This window comes from Monodon monoceros, unplaced genomic scaffold (assembly GCF_005190385.1).
Source record: "Monodon monoceros isolate NGI ecotype Baffin Bay Population unplaced genomic scaffold, NGI_Narwhal_1 Super_Scaffold_22, whole genome shotgun sequence".
NCBI lineage: Eukaryota > Metazoa > Chordata > Mammalia > Artiodactyla > Monodontidae > Monodon > Monodon monoceros.
In genome coordinates this window covers 113672057-113690712 of record NW_021703779.1, presented here as the reverse complement: position 1 = coordinate 113690712, position 18656 = coordinate 113672057, and the positions used below count along the sequence as shown (strand labels likewise).

The window sequence follows — 18656 nt, the reverse complement described above, 5'->3', positions numbered from 1 at the left end:
TTTTTTTTTTTTACTGAAATCAATAAAATGCTTATCATGCTTTTAATAAAAATAAAACTATTAAAAATGTGTTCTCAACAGTCTCTTAAAGAATAAAATTTTGAAGTAAAAAAAAAAAAAAAAAAGAAATGATAATGTAAAGTCTAGCTTTATCAATTCAAAAAAGTTTTGGCATAGCAAATAAAAGATAATTTATCTTAAAGAAAAGTATGACTGACCCAGCAATTCTACTTTTAGGAATTTATGCTTCAAGAATACCATACTTGCACAAAATGACACATGCATGATATCCATTACAGCAGTATTTTAAAAGTAAAGTGTAATTATCAAGTTAAATTACCATCCGCAGGCAACAGGTTAAAGAAATCAATTGTAGCATATTCATGCAGTTAATACAACTCAGTGAAAAAAAGAATGTATATTATATTATCATATACTAGTATGATAATGTCTGCAATATAATGTTAAGAGGAAAAAGCAAGGTGCAGAACAGCATGTATAGCACGCTCCACTTTGCATACAAAAAGGGAAGAAGAATACACACACACACACACACACACACACACACACATGCACTTCCTTATAGATGCATAGATATCTCCTTGGATACTAACTGAATGGCTGGGGTTAGCAGTGGGAGGGAGAGGTTTCACTGCATACACTTCTTTATTTTTTCAGTATTGAACTATATGAAGTATTATCTATTAAAACTTTTAAAAAATTAAAATAAAACAAAAATAATTAGCCAACAATTATAGAATAAAAAACATTATAAAACAAAAAACACTGACAGTTCTGACTTCTCATGCTCCAGTCCCACCTCCACCAATGTAACTACCTCGTTTCTGAAATTGGATTGTTGTCAGGTAGGTTTTCCTACGGGTGGTTTGCCTGTACTCTCTCTGGTCTCAGGTCAAGTAGACAAACTAACTGAGTTCCATTATTTCTCTAACGTGTACAGAACAGTCTTACCGTCACTTATTGTAATATTAGCAAGATCCACAATCTTATTAGGAAGCGCTTGAAGCAATTTGCATTGTTTAAACTTTGGTTTTTCCCAGTGAGATTTGCCAGTGTTGATACTGATTGAGCTGAAAAAGAGAGGAGAGATAACAAAAAGCTTCATGGTTGGAAGATGAGGCCAGAATACTTTGAAAGCGAATGGTGAAGGAACACGGTGTGTCCTTGGCATGCCTCCCCTTTGCCCATTCCCAGCCTCCTGGCTGAGATAGCAAAGGTGGTAGCCCAGTGTTTGTACAGTGAAGAAAACTTTGCTCTTGAGGAGCAAGTGAATCTAGGGTCCCCATGCAGGAGGTATAAACAGGCAAGAGAGGCTGAGATGGAGCAGGGCCACATCCATCGGACCGAGAGTCAAGGCAGAGATTTTTGCCCCTCTGGACATGACTCCTACCCTCACTTTTGCCCCTTACCCTCATTTTAAGAGGGAATTCCTGTTAGAATTGTGTTCTCTATTTCAGCATATTAATTTACTCAAGGCAGTTAGTATAGCACCCTCTGTGACTCATTGGCCTTCATCATCCACCCTCCACTATGCCCCATCCAATTCAAGCCAGTTCATTTCAAATCAGCTAACACATTTATTGGGAACCTTCTGTGTTCTAGGACTGGTAGTAGGTACTACAGACAAACAGGGCAAGGTCTCGTCCCTTGAGGAGCTTGTAACTTGGTGCTTTGAGACTGTAAATGTAACTACATTTATTAGGCAAGATATGAGATGGAAAAAGTGTAGAAACAAAACAGAATCTGTTGAGCCATCAATCAAGGAGAACTTATTTGCAACTTTTGAGCTGAGCTGGACGCTAAAAGGACAGAGATGGAGAAAGTGTCCCCCACTCCTGCAACCAAGCAGAGCAAATAGCACAAGCAGAGAAAGAGATGCAAGTCCAGAGTGGCAATGGCCCTTGTTGCCTGGAGTGCATGTTAGGGAAAGGAGCCTGCAGGTCTTGAGTACTTTAGGGGTTTGGACTTAATTCTTGAGGCAATATGGAACTGGAGTGGGAGATTGGAACGATGACAGCCATACTTTAGGAAAATCACGCTGGTGGAGTGTAGCTGGGGGGGTAGTGGGCAGTTAGAAGGCAAGGAGACTACTTTAATCGTAGGCACCCAGGGAGTGGCAGTGGGGTAGGAGAAGAAAGGGTAGATGTGAGCTCTGATTATGACCACAAAAGCTGCATGACTTGCTAAGTGATTAGATGCAGGCAGGAAGAGGTAGGACCCAGTCCAAGATGTCACCCTCCAAAAGAGAATTTTTAAACTTTTGTCAAAACCTGCTGCCCCCCTGGCCTGCCCACTTAAGTTAATGGCATAAATCAGTAGCAGAGAGTAGGAAAAGAGGGGCTGATGATTTTAAAAAGGAAAATGTTAAAGTCAACAATAGAAGAGTGATTTAGTAAATTATTATGGCCCATCAATGAGGTAGCGTCTGAGGCAGGTTTTTGAAAAAGTCATTAAGAAGATGAATGTAAAGCATGGAAAACGTTTGATAAACCATTGAGTGAAAGGGTGAATGACATTAGTGCTATAAGGACGGTGAATACCACTACATAAAATTTAAAGGGCATACGGTGAAAGGCTAAATGGAAAAATACGACAACTTAAAAACAGCTGTGTTCAGGTCGTGGGATTATGGGTGCTTTTTTTTTTCTCTTCTGTTTTGAAATTTTTTCTGGAATGTTATTATATGGCATGTGTATGCTTAAGTAGGTCCACAAGGTAAAAGAAAGAAAGGGAGGGAGCATGCTCAAATGACATGGAAACATGCTCCCACTTAAGCAGACCTTTATGTATCTGAACTCTCAATTAGAACTCAGCTGGTACATACCAGATTCTAGTAGCGTTTCCATCCTGATTTTTTATGCATCTAGTTTGGGCTGTCTCGGTAGGGTGGGTTAAGAGCCACTTATATGTCCCTTTGTATTTAGAGGCCGTTTCTTCAGCTTTGCACTTTCTGGGCTCTACAGAGAAAATGTATGCACATTTGAAAGGGCAAAAGGCACTTAAAAGTTTCATGAACATCCATTATCACCCAACATTATTACCCTGCACATAAACATCAGCTACTAAAAGGGGAAAGTTTTCTACCAGGCAATTTAAACCAGGCTGAAAATAACATTAAATGGAATCTTTTTTTTTTTTTTTTTTAAATAAGGCTCCCAGTACGATCTCACATTTGGTCCTTTGCCTTAAAACTACCACTTGATGGGCCAGTTTTTCTGCTTTGGCTCTATTAAAATGGTACATAGGCATTGAAAAAAATCAAGCCACGCAAAGGGATGTAGAGTAAAAAATCAAATCAGTCCCCACCTGTCGATTGCCTTCCTTTTGAGTGGCAGTTGTTAATAGTTTGAGGTGCAGTGACAGGAGGCTAAAGGCTGGCTTCTTTTTCTGGTGGCGCCTCCCTTCTTAATGGGCTCTGGGGTGGATTTGGTTTTAGTAAACTCAGTGTATTTGTCATCGGTAGTACAGACCAGGGTGCTCTGTTCTCTTGTTGATGCTGACGGCAAGGTTTTGCTGTCAAGTGTTGTCACATTAAGGGAGACATGTCCTGAGCTAAGTTTATGTGGTAAGGTCCCAGGGTTTTTTTTTTTGCGGGGGGAGGTAGTTGTTTTGGCCACGCCACGCGGTTTGCAGGATCTTAGTTCCCCGACCAGAGGTCAAACCTGGGCCCACGTCAGTGAGAGCATGGAGTCCTAACCACTGGACCACCAGGGAATTCCCAAGGTCCCAGTTTTTACTGACCACCCACGAGGTTTATGACCCTGATTCCAGAAATCAGGGTGGCCGGAGAAGCGGGCCAGCCAGCTTTGCCCAACCATCCCAGTTTTCTCTCTGAGTGAGGATGTAAGACGCCTTCCTCTCCCTCTCTGGTGTATTTAAGCAAGAGAAACAGTCCGCCCACTCCATTGATGAACTGGCCGCTGCTAATATCCAGAGCGGATCGATGGTCTCTGGTAACCCCTCTGGCACTCGTTTTTATAAGCTCTTCCAGGTAGAAAGGTTGCCAGGGCAAGATGAGCACTGAGGATGTGGAAAGGAAACTGAAGACAGTTTCTCTCCCCCTCTGAAGGCAGAATCTCTTACTGTGTATGCATTTGGAGCTTTATAACAAAGAGTGAATTTATATGGAAATACCCAATGGAAATTACCTAGTGTTTTCACTGCAACGTGTTCAGACTTTACTAATAACATCAACTGATCTGGTGTGAAGTTTCCATGAGTGAGGTTGCCATGTATTTTACTTTTGATGCTGCTAATCAGTTTGGTGGGCACTAAAGAAGAGTTGGCCTTTATGATGACCTGACAAGCACAGCTAAAAAGAAGAGCAAAAAAAAAGATGTTGGAGTTATGGCCACAGAGTGCAGCTTGGCCTGCGTTGCAGATGACTTAATTAGTAGTCCATAAATATCAAGTATTTTACAGCTATTAAGTGGCAAATCTTAAGAAATGATGGAAGACAGTATATTGAAGTCATCTGATAAATTTTCTCGTATCCAAAACAAACAACTCAAAACCCATTTTCAAAAGAACAGTCAGCAACATTTGCATTATGTTGAAATTGACTAGCCGTGCGATTTCTAGGAGTTTGTGATAATTAATAGGGAAGATGGAGTACTCAGGATTTATTACTTCAGAGGAAACCTTTTACCCTTCTGGTCTCTAATTTACCCATCATTACCGCGATAATAAGGCAAATAGGCACATGCTCAATTAGTCTGTAAAGCTGTGTTCTGCAGAAGGCCTATTTCTATAATAGAATAATAATGATAATAACAGTAGCCAACATTTGTAGAGCTCTTGTTCTACATGTTTTAATTCATGTTATCTTCACAAGAACTTTATGAGGTAGTGCTATTATTATCCCCATTCTACAGATGAAGGAACTGAGCCTTAGCCAAGGTCACAAAGACCTAATATTTCATTTTGGAATGTTCTGTCTACTAAAAGATATGTTATGAAAGAATAGGGCTGTCCTTAACCTCGATCTCTATAGCGAGGTCCTCAAACATTCTAAATTCCTCTACTCCTCCATTACTGAGCACATTTCAGATTCACAAACTTACCTATGCCTTTTCTCCATTTCCATTTGTAGATACATCTTTTGGAAGAACACATTTCCTATATTTCCTATCAGCTCTTGAAAGTCAGATGCGCCTGTGTTTACCTAAAATTTCTCTCTATGTCCAATCGAAGCCATGCCCCCCCCCCCCGCGACTGATCCATATTTGGTAAAGTCCCTGTTCATCCTACCCATTCCCCTGGTAGACTATCTTCTCAGCTTTCATCTTCTCAGTCTGAAGAGGACTCTTCTTTTTTAACCCTCTCCTCTTGCTGCAAGAGTAGAGCAGACCCTCTACCCTTAGCACCCTGGACATTTTAATGACCTTTCCATGAGCCTCCTATGGCTATATGTCCTTCTTGGGCTGCATCGAGCAGACCAGCAATAGACAGTGTTCCGGGAGGAGCCAGACCACGAGTCTGAACAGGACCGAGGCTGCTTTCCATGTTGTTTTTCAATTTCCCTGCTCAGTGTTTCCTGGACTTTTTTGATAACAATAAATGCTTTATTGCCCTATCCCCAAATTATGACCACTTTGGACCCCATTTTCTCTTCACTACAAAGAGGCAGCAGGCAGGCTGTTAGGCTGTGCCGTGACCAACCAAAACAACTTATTTCGTGAAGGCAAGAGCCCATTTACAGCATCTGTAAAATAACCACCAGGTACTTTGATCTCCTTCTGACAACTCTGACCAACAGGCTACACATACAGAATTAAATGGAAGGAAAATCAGAACTAAATGTACCAGCTATGAATAAACTCAGCTCCTACCTGTATGGTACACGGGAAATTGTAGCCATTCCTTGCCCTTCTCTCTGTTTCAAATAACGCAAAAGAAAAGTACGTAGTCACTGAAATCTTTAAACAAACGTCACAATTGACTAAGGGGCTTATCGTTAACAACCACGATCGTAATTATACTTTACATTTATGTAACCCATTGCCATCTAAAAATCACCTGCAAAAACATCAATGCATTTAGTCCTGACACCAACACTGTAGGGTAGGTAATGCAGGGATGGTCACCCCATTTTCTAGTCTCACAGAACTTAAATGATCTGCCCAGTATCCCACACCTGATGGCTCACAGGATTTGGATCCAAACATGGCGATGATAATTTTAACACTAGCAAGATTTCACTGTACTCTATGTCCTGTGCTAAGCACTGTATGTAAGTTATCCCGTTACATCTTTCCAACAGCCCTGTGAGGAATGGTAATATTATTATCCTCATTTTACAGATGAGGAAACTGAGGCATAGGGAGTTTAATTAAGTTGCCCAAGGTCTCACAGTTAGGAAGTGGAAAAGCAGAGATTCTAACCCAGGCAGCCTGACTCTGGGGACCATATTATCACCAAAAGGTTTTTACATCTATTATTTGACAGGAATTTTACTTATGTGATGTTATCTATACTGTGTTCAATCTTTAAATTCTGACTCAGGTATTTACAGAATGTATTTTAAATGATGGCAGATAATTTGGAATGCACTGTAGGCTTGACTGTATTTTGTATAGTCAAAATATTTGTCTCAGATGTAAACACCTTAAACCCTGGGCGCATACTAATTCTTTCAGAATCTAACATTGTAAAGCTTTGAGGCACTGGAACAGATGATGGAAGATGGTTTTGTCACACTCTGGATTTATTACGTGAATGCCTGTCTTGCAAACAATTGTGTCACTCTTGGAAAAACCAGGCTTTTTTGCCAGATGTCTACAACCAAGAAATTCCATTTATCATTTACAATCCCCAAATCATTCCATACTACTGTAGCCCCAAAAATGTGCCTAAAAAAACTACCACATAGACAGTTCAGAAAAGCAGAGGATGGTTTTCTTAGTGGCTTCTTGTGCAGATCCCAAAGAAAGTAATGTAATTTGACCCTCAGTTATCACAACTGAACTTTGCCTGATAATATACACTTGAATGGAAGAGCTATTTAGCTATATCTAATCAGGTATAGGATGGGTTGCAAGTAGATTTGTTTTGAAAAATTACTTACAAACATTCGGTCCATGGTTATTTCTTCCTCAGTAGTGTCTCTGTACCAAAATCATCAAAAAATTATAGAAAAATGAAATATAGTACCAAATACATGAGGGAACAAGTTCAGGAGAAAGACAACTCAGGCAGAACAGTAACATCACCCAGCTTGGAATTCTCACAATACTAGGGCTCCAAGGAGACACTTTAAAAGAGCTGGGTCATTATTTGCACACCAAAATGGTGGTAAGACTTTGTTTCAGCAATCCCACTTCTAGAAATCTATACCAGCCGGGGTGTATAAAATATATATACTAAAGTGAAGTAACTGAAATGTCCATCACTAAGGTAATTGGATAAATACACCAAGGCACACCCGTACAAAAGAATTCTACGCAGTCATCAAAATGAATAAGCTAGATCTGTATGTATTGGCCTGAGAGGATGTACATGAGGTATTCTAAAACAAGAAAAGAAAGTTGTAAAACAGTATGTAGAGTGGGAGCCCATTCTCTTAGTAAACACATGGCAACAAATCTAGAGAAATATATAAAATAAGCTGTTAACCAGAGTAGGTGGGGAAAGGCAGGTTTCTGAAGATTTTTGCTATCCATGCTATATATTTCTGTAAAGCTCTAAGATTTTACAATGACCACATATTACCTTGGTGATAAAGAAAAATCATAGACACAGTTCTTTAAAAGAATGTTGTATACTCCAGACATTTCCAATTTCCTTTTAATAACCTATCGTGGATTTACTTCCATTACATTCTATGAACCTTCTTGAACCCATTTGTGTTTGAACATGCAAAAGAAACCAAAATCCCAGGGTATTGAAGACAGGCAGTCACATTCAATGTTTTAAAAAATCAGCTTACCATGGTATACCAGAACCATGCTTATTTTTCAAAGGGATTCTTCTGGATGTCCCTTTGACAGGGGACTAGTATACGTGCAGGGCAGGAGCAGAGAAAATAGTTCTCAGATGACCAGTTGCCTTTGTCATGGTCTTCTGGATACTACTCAGTGCCTGCCAATTTCACTGCAACCACCTCTCCAAATCTGTGCCCCAGGCAGGTCTTGAACTAACCAGCATTCCTTACTCACTTTAAACATTTCAAGTTCCCTTGGAATTTCTAATTCCTGAAAGTGCATTATCCAAAAGTAAAAGGCCTTATAAATCCTCATACAATGGCCATCCCTAGCCTTTCATCCCTTTAAGACATGATTTTTTTTTTCCTTAAGTCACACAATCATAGCATATTAAAGCTAAAAGTGGTATTAGGGGTAACTGAGTCCAATTCTACTGTTTCCCCTATTTACTTTCTTCTGTTTTGTTCTCCCATTGGCTTTATACCCTACAGTAATAATATAAACTTCTTTCTCATTCCAAAGAGAACTTACACTCAGAAGGGAAGATGAAACTCAAAATGCAGCAGTCTCTAAATCTCAGACAAAAACAAAGGAAATCCCCTCGGGATAGAAACAGACCCACAGTGGATGACACTCACATACCTGCTTTTAATTTGAACAGCCAGATTAGCAAGAACAGATTCACTGTCCTGAAATATAGAAGTCAACTGTAAAAGATAAAACATATCAGTTTGAGGATTCCTGCTGCTCTTTCTTAACCCAGCAACGTTACCTGAGATGATGTGATCATTAAGCTGCATTCATTATTTCAGTTGGTTCAACATCTCCATCTCTCCACTCAGCTTTTCAATTTATATTTCACCTATTGTTATGGGATGAACTGTGTCCCCCCAGAATTCATGTTGAAGCTCTAACCCCTTCATGTGACTGTATTTGGAAATAGGGCCTTTAAGGAGGTAATTAAGGCTAAATGAGGTCATAAGGGTGGAGCCCTAATCTGATAGGACTGGTGTCCTTATAAGAAGAGGAAGAGACACCAGACATCTCTCTTTCTCTGTGTGCACACACACAGAAAATGCCATGTGGGAGGATACAGTGAGAAGGTGGCCATCTACAAGCCAAGGAGACATGCCTCACCAGAAACCAACCCTGCCAGCACCATGATTTTGGACTTCCAAGCTCCAGAACTGTAAGAAAATAAATGTCTGTAAAATAACATACACATAACTGAACCACTTTGCTATACACCCGAAGCTGACCCAGTGTCGTATGTCAACTATACCTCAATTAAAAAGAAAACGAAAGAAAAGTCTGTCATTTAAACCACCTAGTGCATCATATTTTGTTATGGCAGCCCTGGTGGATGAATATACCCCCCCATTTTCAAGCACTTATAATCATGTCGTATATACTTGAAAATAAATGCTGATGGGGAGAGAGGGAAAACAGACATCATCGTTTACTGTTGGTGGGAGGTCACTTAGTGATAGCTATTAAAATGTGAAACATTCATGTCCTTTGATCCAGCTATTCCAGTTCTAGGAATTTATCCTACAGAAATACTCAAGTGCCCCCCAAATTTATTGCAAGGGCATCATTGTCAGCATTGTTTCCAAATAGAGAAAAAAATAGAAACAACCTAAATGTCCACAAAAAGATGCCTGGATTAAAAAGAAATACTACAATACAACCATCCAGTGAAATCCTGTTGAAGTATATGAGGTAGATCTATATTTACCAGCATGAATGTGCTCAAAGATACAGGGTTAAGTGAAAAGAAAGCAAGTTGCAGAATAGCGTAATTACTGATTCTAATTACTTTTGTAAAAGAACACACATGTATCACTGTTATTATATGTATAGAAAAAATCTGAAAGAATATACTTTAAACTGGTAAGAGGAGTTAATACAAGAAGCGATATTAGGGAGGATATTTACTTTCTGGGTTTCAGATTTTAGTCTCTGAATTTTTTACGTATTACTCTTATTATCAGAAAAATGTAAGGATAACTGAAACGTCTCTTATGTAAAAGAGAGAAGAAATGAAAATGCAGAAAACAAAAATATTTTAAGTATAATGGCATACGCTATGTTATCACGGCTCTCCTAGGTTCCCCAAATAGGGAAATTTGGCAAAGACCCAGAATTCATGTCAGTGGAGGGAAATGTACAGTTCTAAACCAATTAAAATAATAACATCCCATAAAAGCTTTTAGCATTTGCACTATGAAAGAGAGACCTCATACATCCTCATGGTGTTGATTACAGAGTGGATAAATTTGCAGCAAAAATAATCAAAACCAATTTGCTGTGAAATGTATTATGGGTAGAAAAAAAGTGTAGCCTAGTTTTAATCTACTCAGTCATATTTTTTCACGTATTTTTTAGGTAGCATAAATATTCAAAAGATTATTTACCAATTTTTTGCAAATTCTTTTACAACCCTGGTAATAGGGATCCTTAGCTCTTCATCAAAGACAGAGAAGCTCATTTCAATATTGTAGAAGGAAACTGCAATTAAAAATAAGGAGATTAGGGCTTCCCTGGCGGCGCAGTGGTTGAGAGTCCGCCTGCCGATGCAGGGGACACGGGTTCGTGCCCCGGTCCGGGAAGATCCCACATGCTGCGGAGCGGCTGAGCCCGTGAGCCATGGCCGCTGAGCCTGCGCGTCCGGAGCCTGTGCTCCGCAACGGGAGAGGCCACAACAGTGAGAGGCCCACGTACCGCAAAAAAAAAATAAATAAATAAGAAATACCTGTACCCTTCTTTTTACCTTTCTGCCTTCAGAGAACTGGCTCCCTTGGAGAACACACATCCCATTGCGCACGCATTCTGTGATATATTGCGGAACATAACTTTGGACTTAACAGCAATCTGTGAAGTCAAAGTTTCCATAGATAAAAAGGAAGGTGTGGAGTCAGGCCAGGTTGTCTCAAAAGAGGAAGACGGTAGTGAAGACACAGTTGCTGTAGAAGGATGTGTTACTCCAGTGGGTATGAGTGGAGATGGGGCTCCAGTAGCAGTGGATGTAGTGGTGGCTATATTTAAAACGGAGTCCTGTGTGGGCTTAGGAGGAACTAATGTCGGGGATGCTGATGCAGCTGGGATTCTGCTCCATGTAGATGTTGTTGTAGGGCTAGGTAGAAGCATGGCACCAATAGACCGGGTGCGGTCAATTCAACCATTCAACCATTATTAACCATTTGGGATGTAGGAGGAAAAGAAGTCTTTGGAGTAGAGAACTCGGCTTCAGTACTTTGAGGTGAAAACAGAAATGATGTCAAAGAGGGTGGAGCTGTACTGGATGGAATCCAGGGAGGGTATGAAACAGGTGCATTCACAGACGTGGCACCTTTTGTCCCGGCTGTTGAAGTATTTTCTGACAAGGAAGTCATCTCTTCTGTACTTGAAGAATGGTAAGTGGTGGATTTTACACTTTTTGTGGGTCCAGGGGTGCTCTTAAAGCCAGTCAAAGAGGGGGAAACCTGAATATTCAAGGAAGTATGGGGATTTTCTGAGGGAGTAGATGAAAGCACACTTTCAGGGGTGGCAATTCTGGAATAAGTATTTGTGAGAACCGTTACTTTACCACTGCTTACAGTAGACAGAGAGCTATTAGTAATCCCAGAGAATATGCCCAGAGTGGTGGCCTCATATCGTTGTGATGGTTGTCGTGTTGTTGATAGAAATGGTGAAAATGTGCTCTTTGGAGTGGACGAAATACCTTCATGTTCTTAGAACTGAGTAGAGGAGAGGCAGGCGTGCTTACAAATGTAGTCACTATCCCAGCCATTATAGTGGTCGGAATAGTTTTCACAGAAGGAGAAGTTGGCTCTGTTGGGGAGGATAAGGATGTAGGTGTGATCCTGGAGGACACCTCGGTTATTTCTGAAGTAGTGAAAGCACAGGAAGCCACGGTGCTTTTTGAAGTAGACCCAGCATATGTCACAGGTGTGACATCCAATGTCGATGTTTGCACGGTCATAGAAGGCCTGGGGGTAATTGAAGACAATAAGTATAGAATGATCCACCTGTTGTGGAAGCATCAGAAGAAACAGCAGAAGGTGGAAGCGCAGAGTCATTAGCTGACATTGAGGACATCTCAGCCACAGGCCCAGAAGTGGCTACAGAAAGACTTTTCAAACAATCTGCGAGCGCTGTTTTAGAAGATTCAGTCATTAGTACCGTGGGAGTGTCAGAAACGCTTTTGGAGGTGAAGGCAGTGACACTAACTGGCCGTTGGGACCTCTGGTAGATGGGAATGGACGTTGCCATAGCGGTTTTCCCAAGAAGTGCTGTAGGTACATTTGGAGCAGAAAGGGCTGTAACGATCCTGTCAGGAGACATAGTTGTAAAATTGGCATTAGATAGTCGAGCTGTGGAAAGAGACGGAGTCTCAGGGGAGGTCTGTGTGATTTCAGAAATAGGAGAGGCAACTGAAGACACCTCAGGTTGAGTCCTAGATGAAAGCAAGTGTGAAGGAGCTGTGTTATTGTTTACAGGATTTGATATCCTGGTTGTCCCAGAAGTTATGGTATCTGCAGATGAAGTATCCTGGCGGTGTGAGAACGGGTGAGTCACAGAGGTAGTGCTTACTACCTTTTTCTCAGTCCTGGGAGTATATACTGAGAGGGCACTCATGCTCTCTTTTTCAGGAGACAAAAGCGTGGTCATTGTCAGAGCTTGTGAAGGGAGAGCTGTCTTCCCAAGACTGGGAGGCGTTTCTGAAATGTGGACATCTGCTGTTGAGGTAGGTGGAGTGTGCGCGCTCCCAGAAGTGGGAGATGAAGTTGGACTCTCATTAGGTGGAGTCACAAACGGAGTCTCTGAAAGTGAATGTGTTTGGTGACTGGAAATTTTCATGCCCTCAGCAAATCCTGTGTTTGTCATTTCCGAGGATGAAGTACTGTGGGAGTCTGAAATAAGAGGATTCTTTGATGAGGACATTTCTGTCACCTTCAGAGTTCTAGGGGTCTTTCCCAGGGAGGTGGTCATCTGCTCCTTGTCAGAAGATAAGGTAGAAATGTCAGTCACTAATAAGGTGGGGACCAGTGTGTTTACAAGATGTGTGGAAGATTGAGAAATGTGACCATAGAGCGAAGTAATAAGCTTGTTGGCAGAGATGTGTGAGGGCATAGTGTCATCGACAATGGAAGTGTCTGTGGTGCCGGTAGCCAAGCTAACAACATGTCCACTACCACTGAAAGTGTATGGAAAGCTGAGAGCAGGGGTAGAAGTCTCCTCCACTTGAGCTATGGGTTGGGCTGCTAATGGTGTAGACATAGTTGAGGTTACATGAGTGGAGGACACAACAGGAGTGTTGTCAGGGAGAGCTTTAGAGCAGCCAAGAGTGGGTGTGGAAGGGGTTACTGTGTCAGCTGACGGGGACAGAATGGTGGCCTCAGCCTTAGTTGCCACAGGAGTGGGAGGCCTCAGCGAGGGGACTAGAGTTTCTGCCAGAGAGGGAACCGCCGTGGGTGTCCTCCTGACAGAGATCCCTGTGGCCTCTGAAGTGGTGTGGATGGAGTCTCTGTGAGAAGGCACGGAACCGCTGGTTGTGGAAGTGCTCTGATCCAATGGCGGCCTCGATGCTGTGGTCGCTGAAGCTGATGACAGAGTTGAGATATCTGAGGGCAGGGATGTGGAGGAAGCCCTGGCCAATGTAGGAGGCCCAGGCGTGGTAAACTTAGTCTCCTCAGACAGCACCATAGAGGTGACAGCAGAGACGTTAGCCGGCAGTGAGAGCACAAGGGTAATAGGCACAGGGGTTGCTGAGGAACGCGTGGTTATAGGCTGTGGAAACAAGGCACCAGAGGTCAAGGACATAGCTGTCCTGTCTGTAGGGATAGTGGCAAAACTCGTCCTCAGTATCCTTGTGGTGGAAGCACCCAGGGGTTCAGAAAATGTCCCTGTGCTCCCAGAAGTGGGAGATGGAGCTGGATTCCCCTCAGGTAGAGTCTCTGAAGTCCGATGTGCTGTGTAGATGTGGGTGGAATTAAAGATTTCTGTAGTTCCATTAGGTGAATTCTTAGGTGTGGTTTTCACCGATTTTGTAGAAAGCCAACTTTCTCTCGCTTCAGTAGTTGCAGTTGTATTATCCAATTGGGTAGTCAGTTTCTCCATATCAGGAAGTGGGGAAACAGATTCATCTGTTGCTTCCAGTATCGTTGCAAATGGAGAAACCTCGGTTGTCGCTGCTACAGTCGATTTTCCCTTAAGAAAAGGGGAAGTGGTTTCTTTCCTTGTCACAGCAGTTCTGAATCTTTGTGCTGTTGCAGACTCTGCAACAGGGGCTATTGTCTCTCCAGATGCAATTGTACCATTTGTCTCTGTTTGCGTGTTCTCAGAACAGTAGAAATTTGGTTCAACATAAGCAAGGGTAGATATTCTATCTACTGGTGGAACAACTGTCTCCCTTGGTGTTGAAAGAAGTTCATTTCCAGCTACTGTGGACATAGAGGTGGGTTTTAGTAGTAAGCTGGTAAGTTTACACTCAGGCAGTTTGGTTACAGATGTGGCTCCAGAAACTGTGGAGAAATTAGCAAACCACGGAGATGTCAATTTGGATAGAACTGCTGTATATCTGTCGGTAGTAACATCAGCGGTGGTCGTGGCCTCCCTCTCTGTGGATGCTTCTGGTTGGATGATAATATTAGCAGTTGTGGATGAATGCTCTGTATTAGAAGTACTCCCATGGAATGCTGATGTCAACAGGGTCTGTTCTGGCCTGGAAGTCCAAATGATCTCATTGGTGGAGGACAGATGGTTACCTTCATCAGTTACTGATGTGGGACCAGACTCAGACACCTTGGATGTGGAAGCTGATCTAGTGGAAATCAGAAGAAGCATGTTTTCACCACCGGGGGGTGTATTCTGGGTATATGCTGGCCCAGTGATTGTGGGGTAAAGCATAGTTCCAGCCACTGTAGGTGCAAGTGTGATCCCGGTAGTCAAGGCTGCATGTGGAGTCTCAGCATCAATAACTGTCTGTACACTCTGAGCTCTGGTGAATGGAGAGGATGTCCTAAAAGAAAGGGCCACGGAAGAGGCCTCTTTTGGCACAGAGGTAGATATTGTGCCCTCCACTCTGGGTGAAGAGACATCCTGGAAATCTGTAAATGCCGGCTCTGTTTCAACTGTTCTTAGCGCAGGTGTCATTTCAATAGACCTAGTTGAATAAACTGTAAAGGGTATTTCATATCAGTTGTTGCCAATGTGGATGCCGTCTGATTTCTAGGAAATACAGAATCCACTGGAACAGCTGTGGAGAGGAGCACAGACTCAGGTGGCAGTGCTGATCCAGTCCCAACGTGAGTAGTTGTAGCTGAAGTCTGGTCCACCGTGGACTGAGGTACACTTCCAGCAGCTGTAGATGCAAGAAACTCCTGGCTAGGGCTTCCCTGGTGGCGCAGTGGTTGAGAGTCCACCTGCCAATGCAGGGGACACGGGTTCATGCCCTGGTCTGGGAAGATCCTGCATGCCGCAGAGTGGCTGGGCCCGTGAGCCATGGCCGCTGAGCCTGCGCGTCTGGAGCCTGTGCTCCGCAATGGGAGAGGCCACAACAATGAGAGGCCTGCGTACCACAAAAAAAAAAAAAAAAGAAAAGAAACTCCTGGCTAGCTGTGGAGATAGGGAGTGCCCCCATACCTGTGGATTTGTGTTTGGGTCAAGATGTTGTAGACATGGATGTCAACTCAATAGATGAGAATAAATATGTTGTCCTCCTAACAGCCGACTGAGATCCAGTCACTGAAGTTTTGAATGTAATTAACTCTTGGTAAATCCACATGTGTACAGAAAATTAGTAGCTACTGTTGGATGAAAGGTCTCAGTAGCAATGGATTCAGCCATTTTTGTTCTCCTTGTGCTCTCTGAAGATGGGGATTTACTTATTTTCATGGAATTGGCAGTTCGGCCTATGGAGGTACTCTTGGTAGACAGAGCAATGGCTGCTGAAGTAGACAAAATGTCTGCTGCGAATGTAGCTGTCTCAGCTATGGATGTCTTTTTAAAAATTGGTGCAGTCATTGTTTCCAGAGGTGGAGATGTTGTATTGGAATACGATCTGGTTGTATAATCTGTTGCAAATACAGGCATGCTTTTAGACTCCACGGTAGAAGAATATACCGTCTTTTGTGGTTTTAGTCCAGTAACTTGGAGTGGTGTTGTCAAATCTATTTGCTGTGAAAGAGTTGTAGTTGTTTCCTGAATTGCTCTATTTTCAGAAACAACTGAAAAATTACAAAGCATGTGTCACTTTGGATTCAACTTTAGAAGTCAGAGACAATTTAAGAAACAGCTCTAGAATGGTTTTTCACATTTTTAAGAGGAGATAAGTATCAGATATAAATCAAATCATGTGATTACAGCTGACCCTTGAATTATAGCATTTGAACTGTGTGGGTCCACTTATACGCAAATTTTTTTTCAATAGTAAATACTACAGTACTACACAATCCACGGTTGGCTGAATCCTCAGATGTGGAAGAGCGGGTACGGAGAAACCACAGACACAGAGGGCCAACTATAAGTTGTAATGGGGGGACTTCACTGGTGGTCCACTTGTTAAGTCTCTGCGCTTCCACTGCAGGGGGTGCAGGGTTTGAATTAAGATCCCACATGCCACGGGGCGCAGCCAAAACAAAAAAATTGTAACGTGATTTTCCCTGCTCTGGAGGGTTGACATTCCTAATCTCCACATTGTTGAAGGGCCAACTGTACTTGACTTTTCTTTCTTTTTCTTTCTTTCTTTCTTTCTTTCTTTCTTTCTTTTTCTTTCTTTCCTTCCTTCCTTCTTTCTTTTTTTTTACTTGGTTTTTCTTAAGATGATTTTCTACTTTCCAAAATCTATATATGGTTCTCATAATGCCCCGGTTAAGTAACAGGTAGAAGGATATCCATTCCATCGTGTCTCCATAAAAAAATATAGGCACTCCTAAAAGAGGGGTGCATACTAGAGTAGCACACTGAGTAAGAGGATTAACTTTGGGAAATGAACCAATTTCTTGAAAGACAAGTGGTCAAACTCGCTTAAGAAGAAATAGATGACTTGAACGGTCCTATATCTATGACAGAAATGGGATTGTGTGGTTAAAGTCTTCCAAAAAAAGGAGGACCAGCTTTGGATTCAAATAGATGTATTTTTAAATCCTGGCTCCCTCATTTATTCATTATGTAATCGTGGACTAGTTAGTTAACCTCTCTGTGTTTCAATTTCCTCCTCTGTAATGTGAGATAATAACACCGACCTTAAAAAATTGTTTTGAGAATTGAGTTAATGCATGTAAAATACTTAACATAGCACCTGGCATATAGGAAGTGCTCAAAAAATGATTAACTGTTGTCAAATGCCTATTATTCATCTCAGTACTATAAACTGAAAATGTTTTGATCTGGGACCCCAAGATTAAAATTTCTTTAACATATGCCATTTATGTATATATATTTACCAATAATGTATACATATGTATAATAAATTTACATTATGTACATTAAAAACATACTCAAAATATGCCAAAAGAATATGATAGGGCTTCCCTGGTGGCGCAGTGGTTGAGAGTCCACCTGCCGATGCAGGGGACACGGGTTCGTGCCCCGGTCCGGGAAGACCCCACATGCCACGGAGCGGCTGAGCCCGTGAGACATGGCCGCTGAGCCTGCGCGTCCGGAGCCTGTGCTCCACAATGGGAGAGGCCACAACAGTGAGAGGCCCGCGTACCGCAAAAAAAAAAAAAGAATATGATAAAAATAAATATAAACAGAAGTTTCACAATATTTTCTTCCTGCATTCTAATGTAATGATGGGCACAGTCACACAGGAGGATAAATTAGTATGTCTATAAATTCATGATCACCAACTTCAAATAAGCTTTTCACACTGCCCATCCAGCCTACCACTTTTCTCTGGTCAATTTATGCTCCTACTCTCTGCAATAACTACTGAAAACCTTCCCCATCTCAAACTTTACCCTCACATGTTTATCAAGTAACCTTTTCCTCTTATTTCATAGGAAAAAACAAAGGAAGTCATCAGGTAGAAACTTAGCTGTGCTACCGTCTCAGAAAGCTGACACCAACAGTCATCCCTCCTTTCCCTAAGGAGCCTTCCCCTCCTGATTTAAAACATGTTCCAGTCTGTTGCAATAAAACATAAAAAACCCCGGGCTTCCCTGGTGGCGCAGTGGTTAAGAATCCGCCTGCCAATGCAGGGCACACGGGTTCGAGCCCTGGCCCGGGAAGATTCCCACATGCCGTGGAGCAACTAAGCCCGTGTGCCACAACTACTGAGCTCATGTGCCACAACTACTGAAGCCCACGTGCCTAGAGCCCGTGCTCTGCAACAAGAGAAGCCACCACAGTGAGAAGCCTGCACACCGCAACGAAGAGTAGCCCCTGCTCGCCGCAAATAGAGGAAGCCACGCACAGCAACAAAGAACCAAAGCAGCCAAAAATAAATAAATAAGATTTTAAAAAACCCACATCCTTCTGCAGGTACTGCCCTGTCACTCTGCTCCCCATCACACCCAAACTTCTTTAAAGAAAATTGATCTCTCCTGGCTGTCTTCATGCTCCCCTGACCCATTCTTTAGCCCACAGTAATCTGGCTTCTGCCATCATCATTCAACTGAACAGCACTCACTAAGGCCACCAATGGCCTCCACGTAGACAAATACAATGGATACTTTTTCAGTCCTCATCTCACTTGACCTTTCA

General features: G+C 42.1%; 1 protein-coding gene across 1 annotated transcript in view; it reads right to left on the bottom strand.

The window, feature by feature from the left end:
- The window catches only part of ADGRG4 (adhesion G protein-coupled receptor G4), an 83141-nt gene that overhangs the window by 38425 nt on the left and 26060 nt on the right, over positions 1-18656 (bottom strand). Inside the window, 15 exon segments of the mRNA XM_029240238.1 lie at positions 973-1091; positions 2846-2978; positions 4170-4333; positions 5853-5910; positions 7093-7127; positions 8586-8650; positions 9356-9368; positions 10361-10457; positions 10802-11099; positions 11144-11670; positions 11673-11957; positions 11960-15136; positions 15139-15332; positions 15554-15713; positions 15716-16174. Coding sequence (XP_029096071.1) covers positions 973-1091; positions 2846-2978; positions 4170-4333; positions 5853-5910; positions 7093-7127; positions 8586-8650; positions 9356-9368; positions 10361-10457; positions 10802-11099; positions 11144-11670; positions 11673-11957; positions 11960-15136; positions 15139-15332; positions 15554-15713; positions 15716-16174 — 5784 coding nt within the window.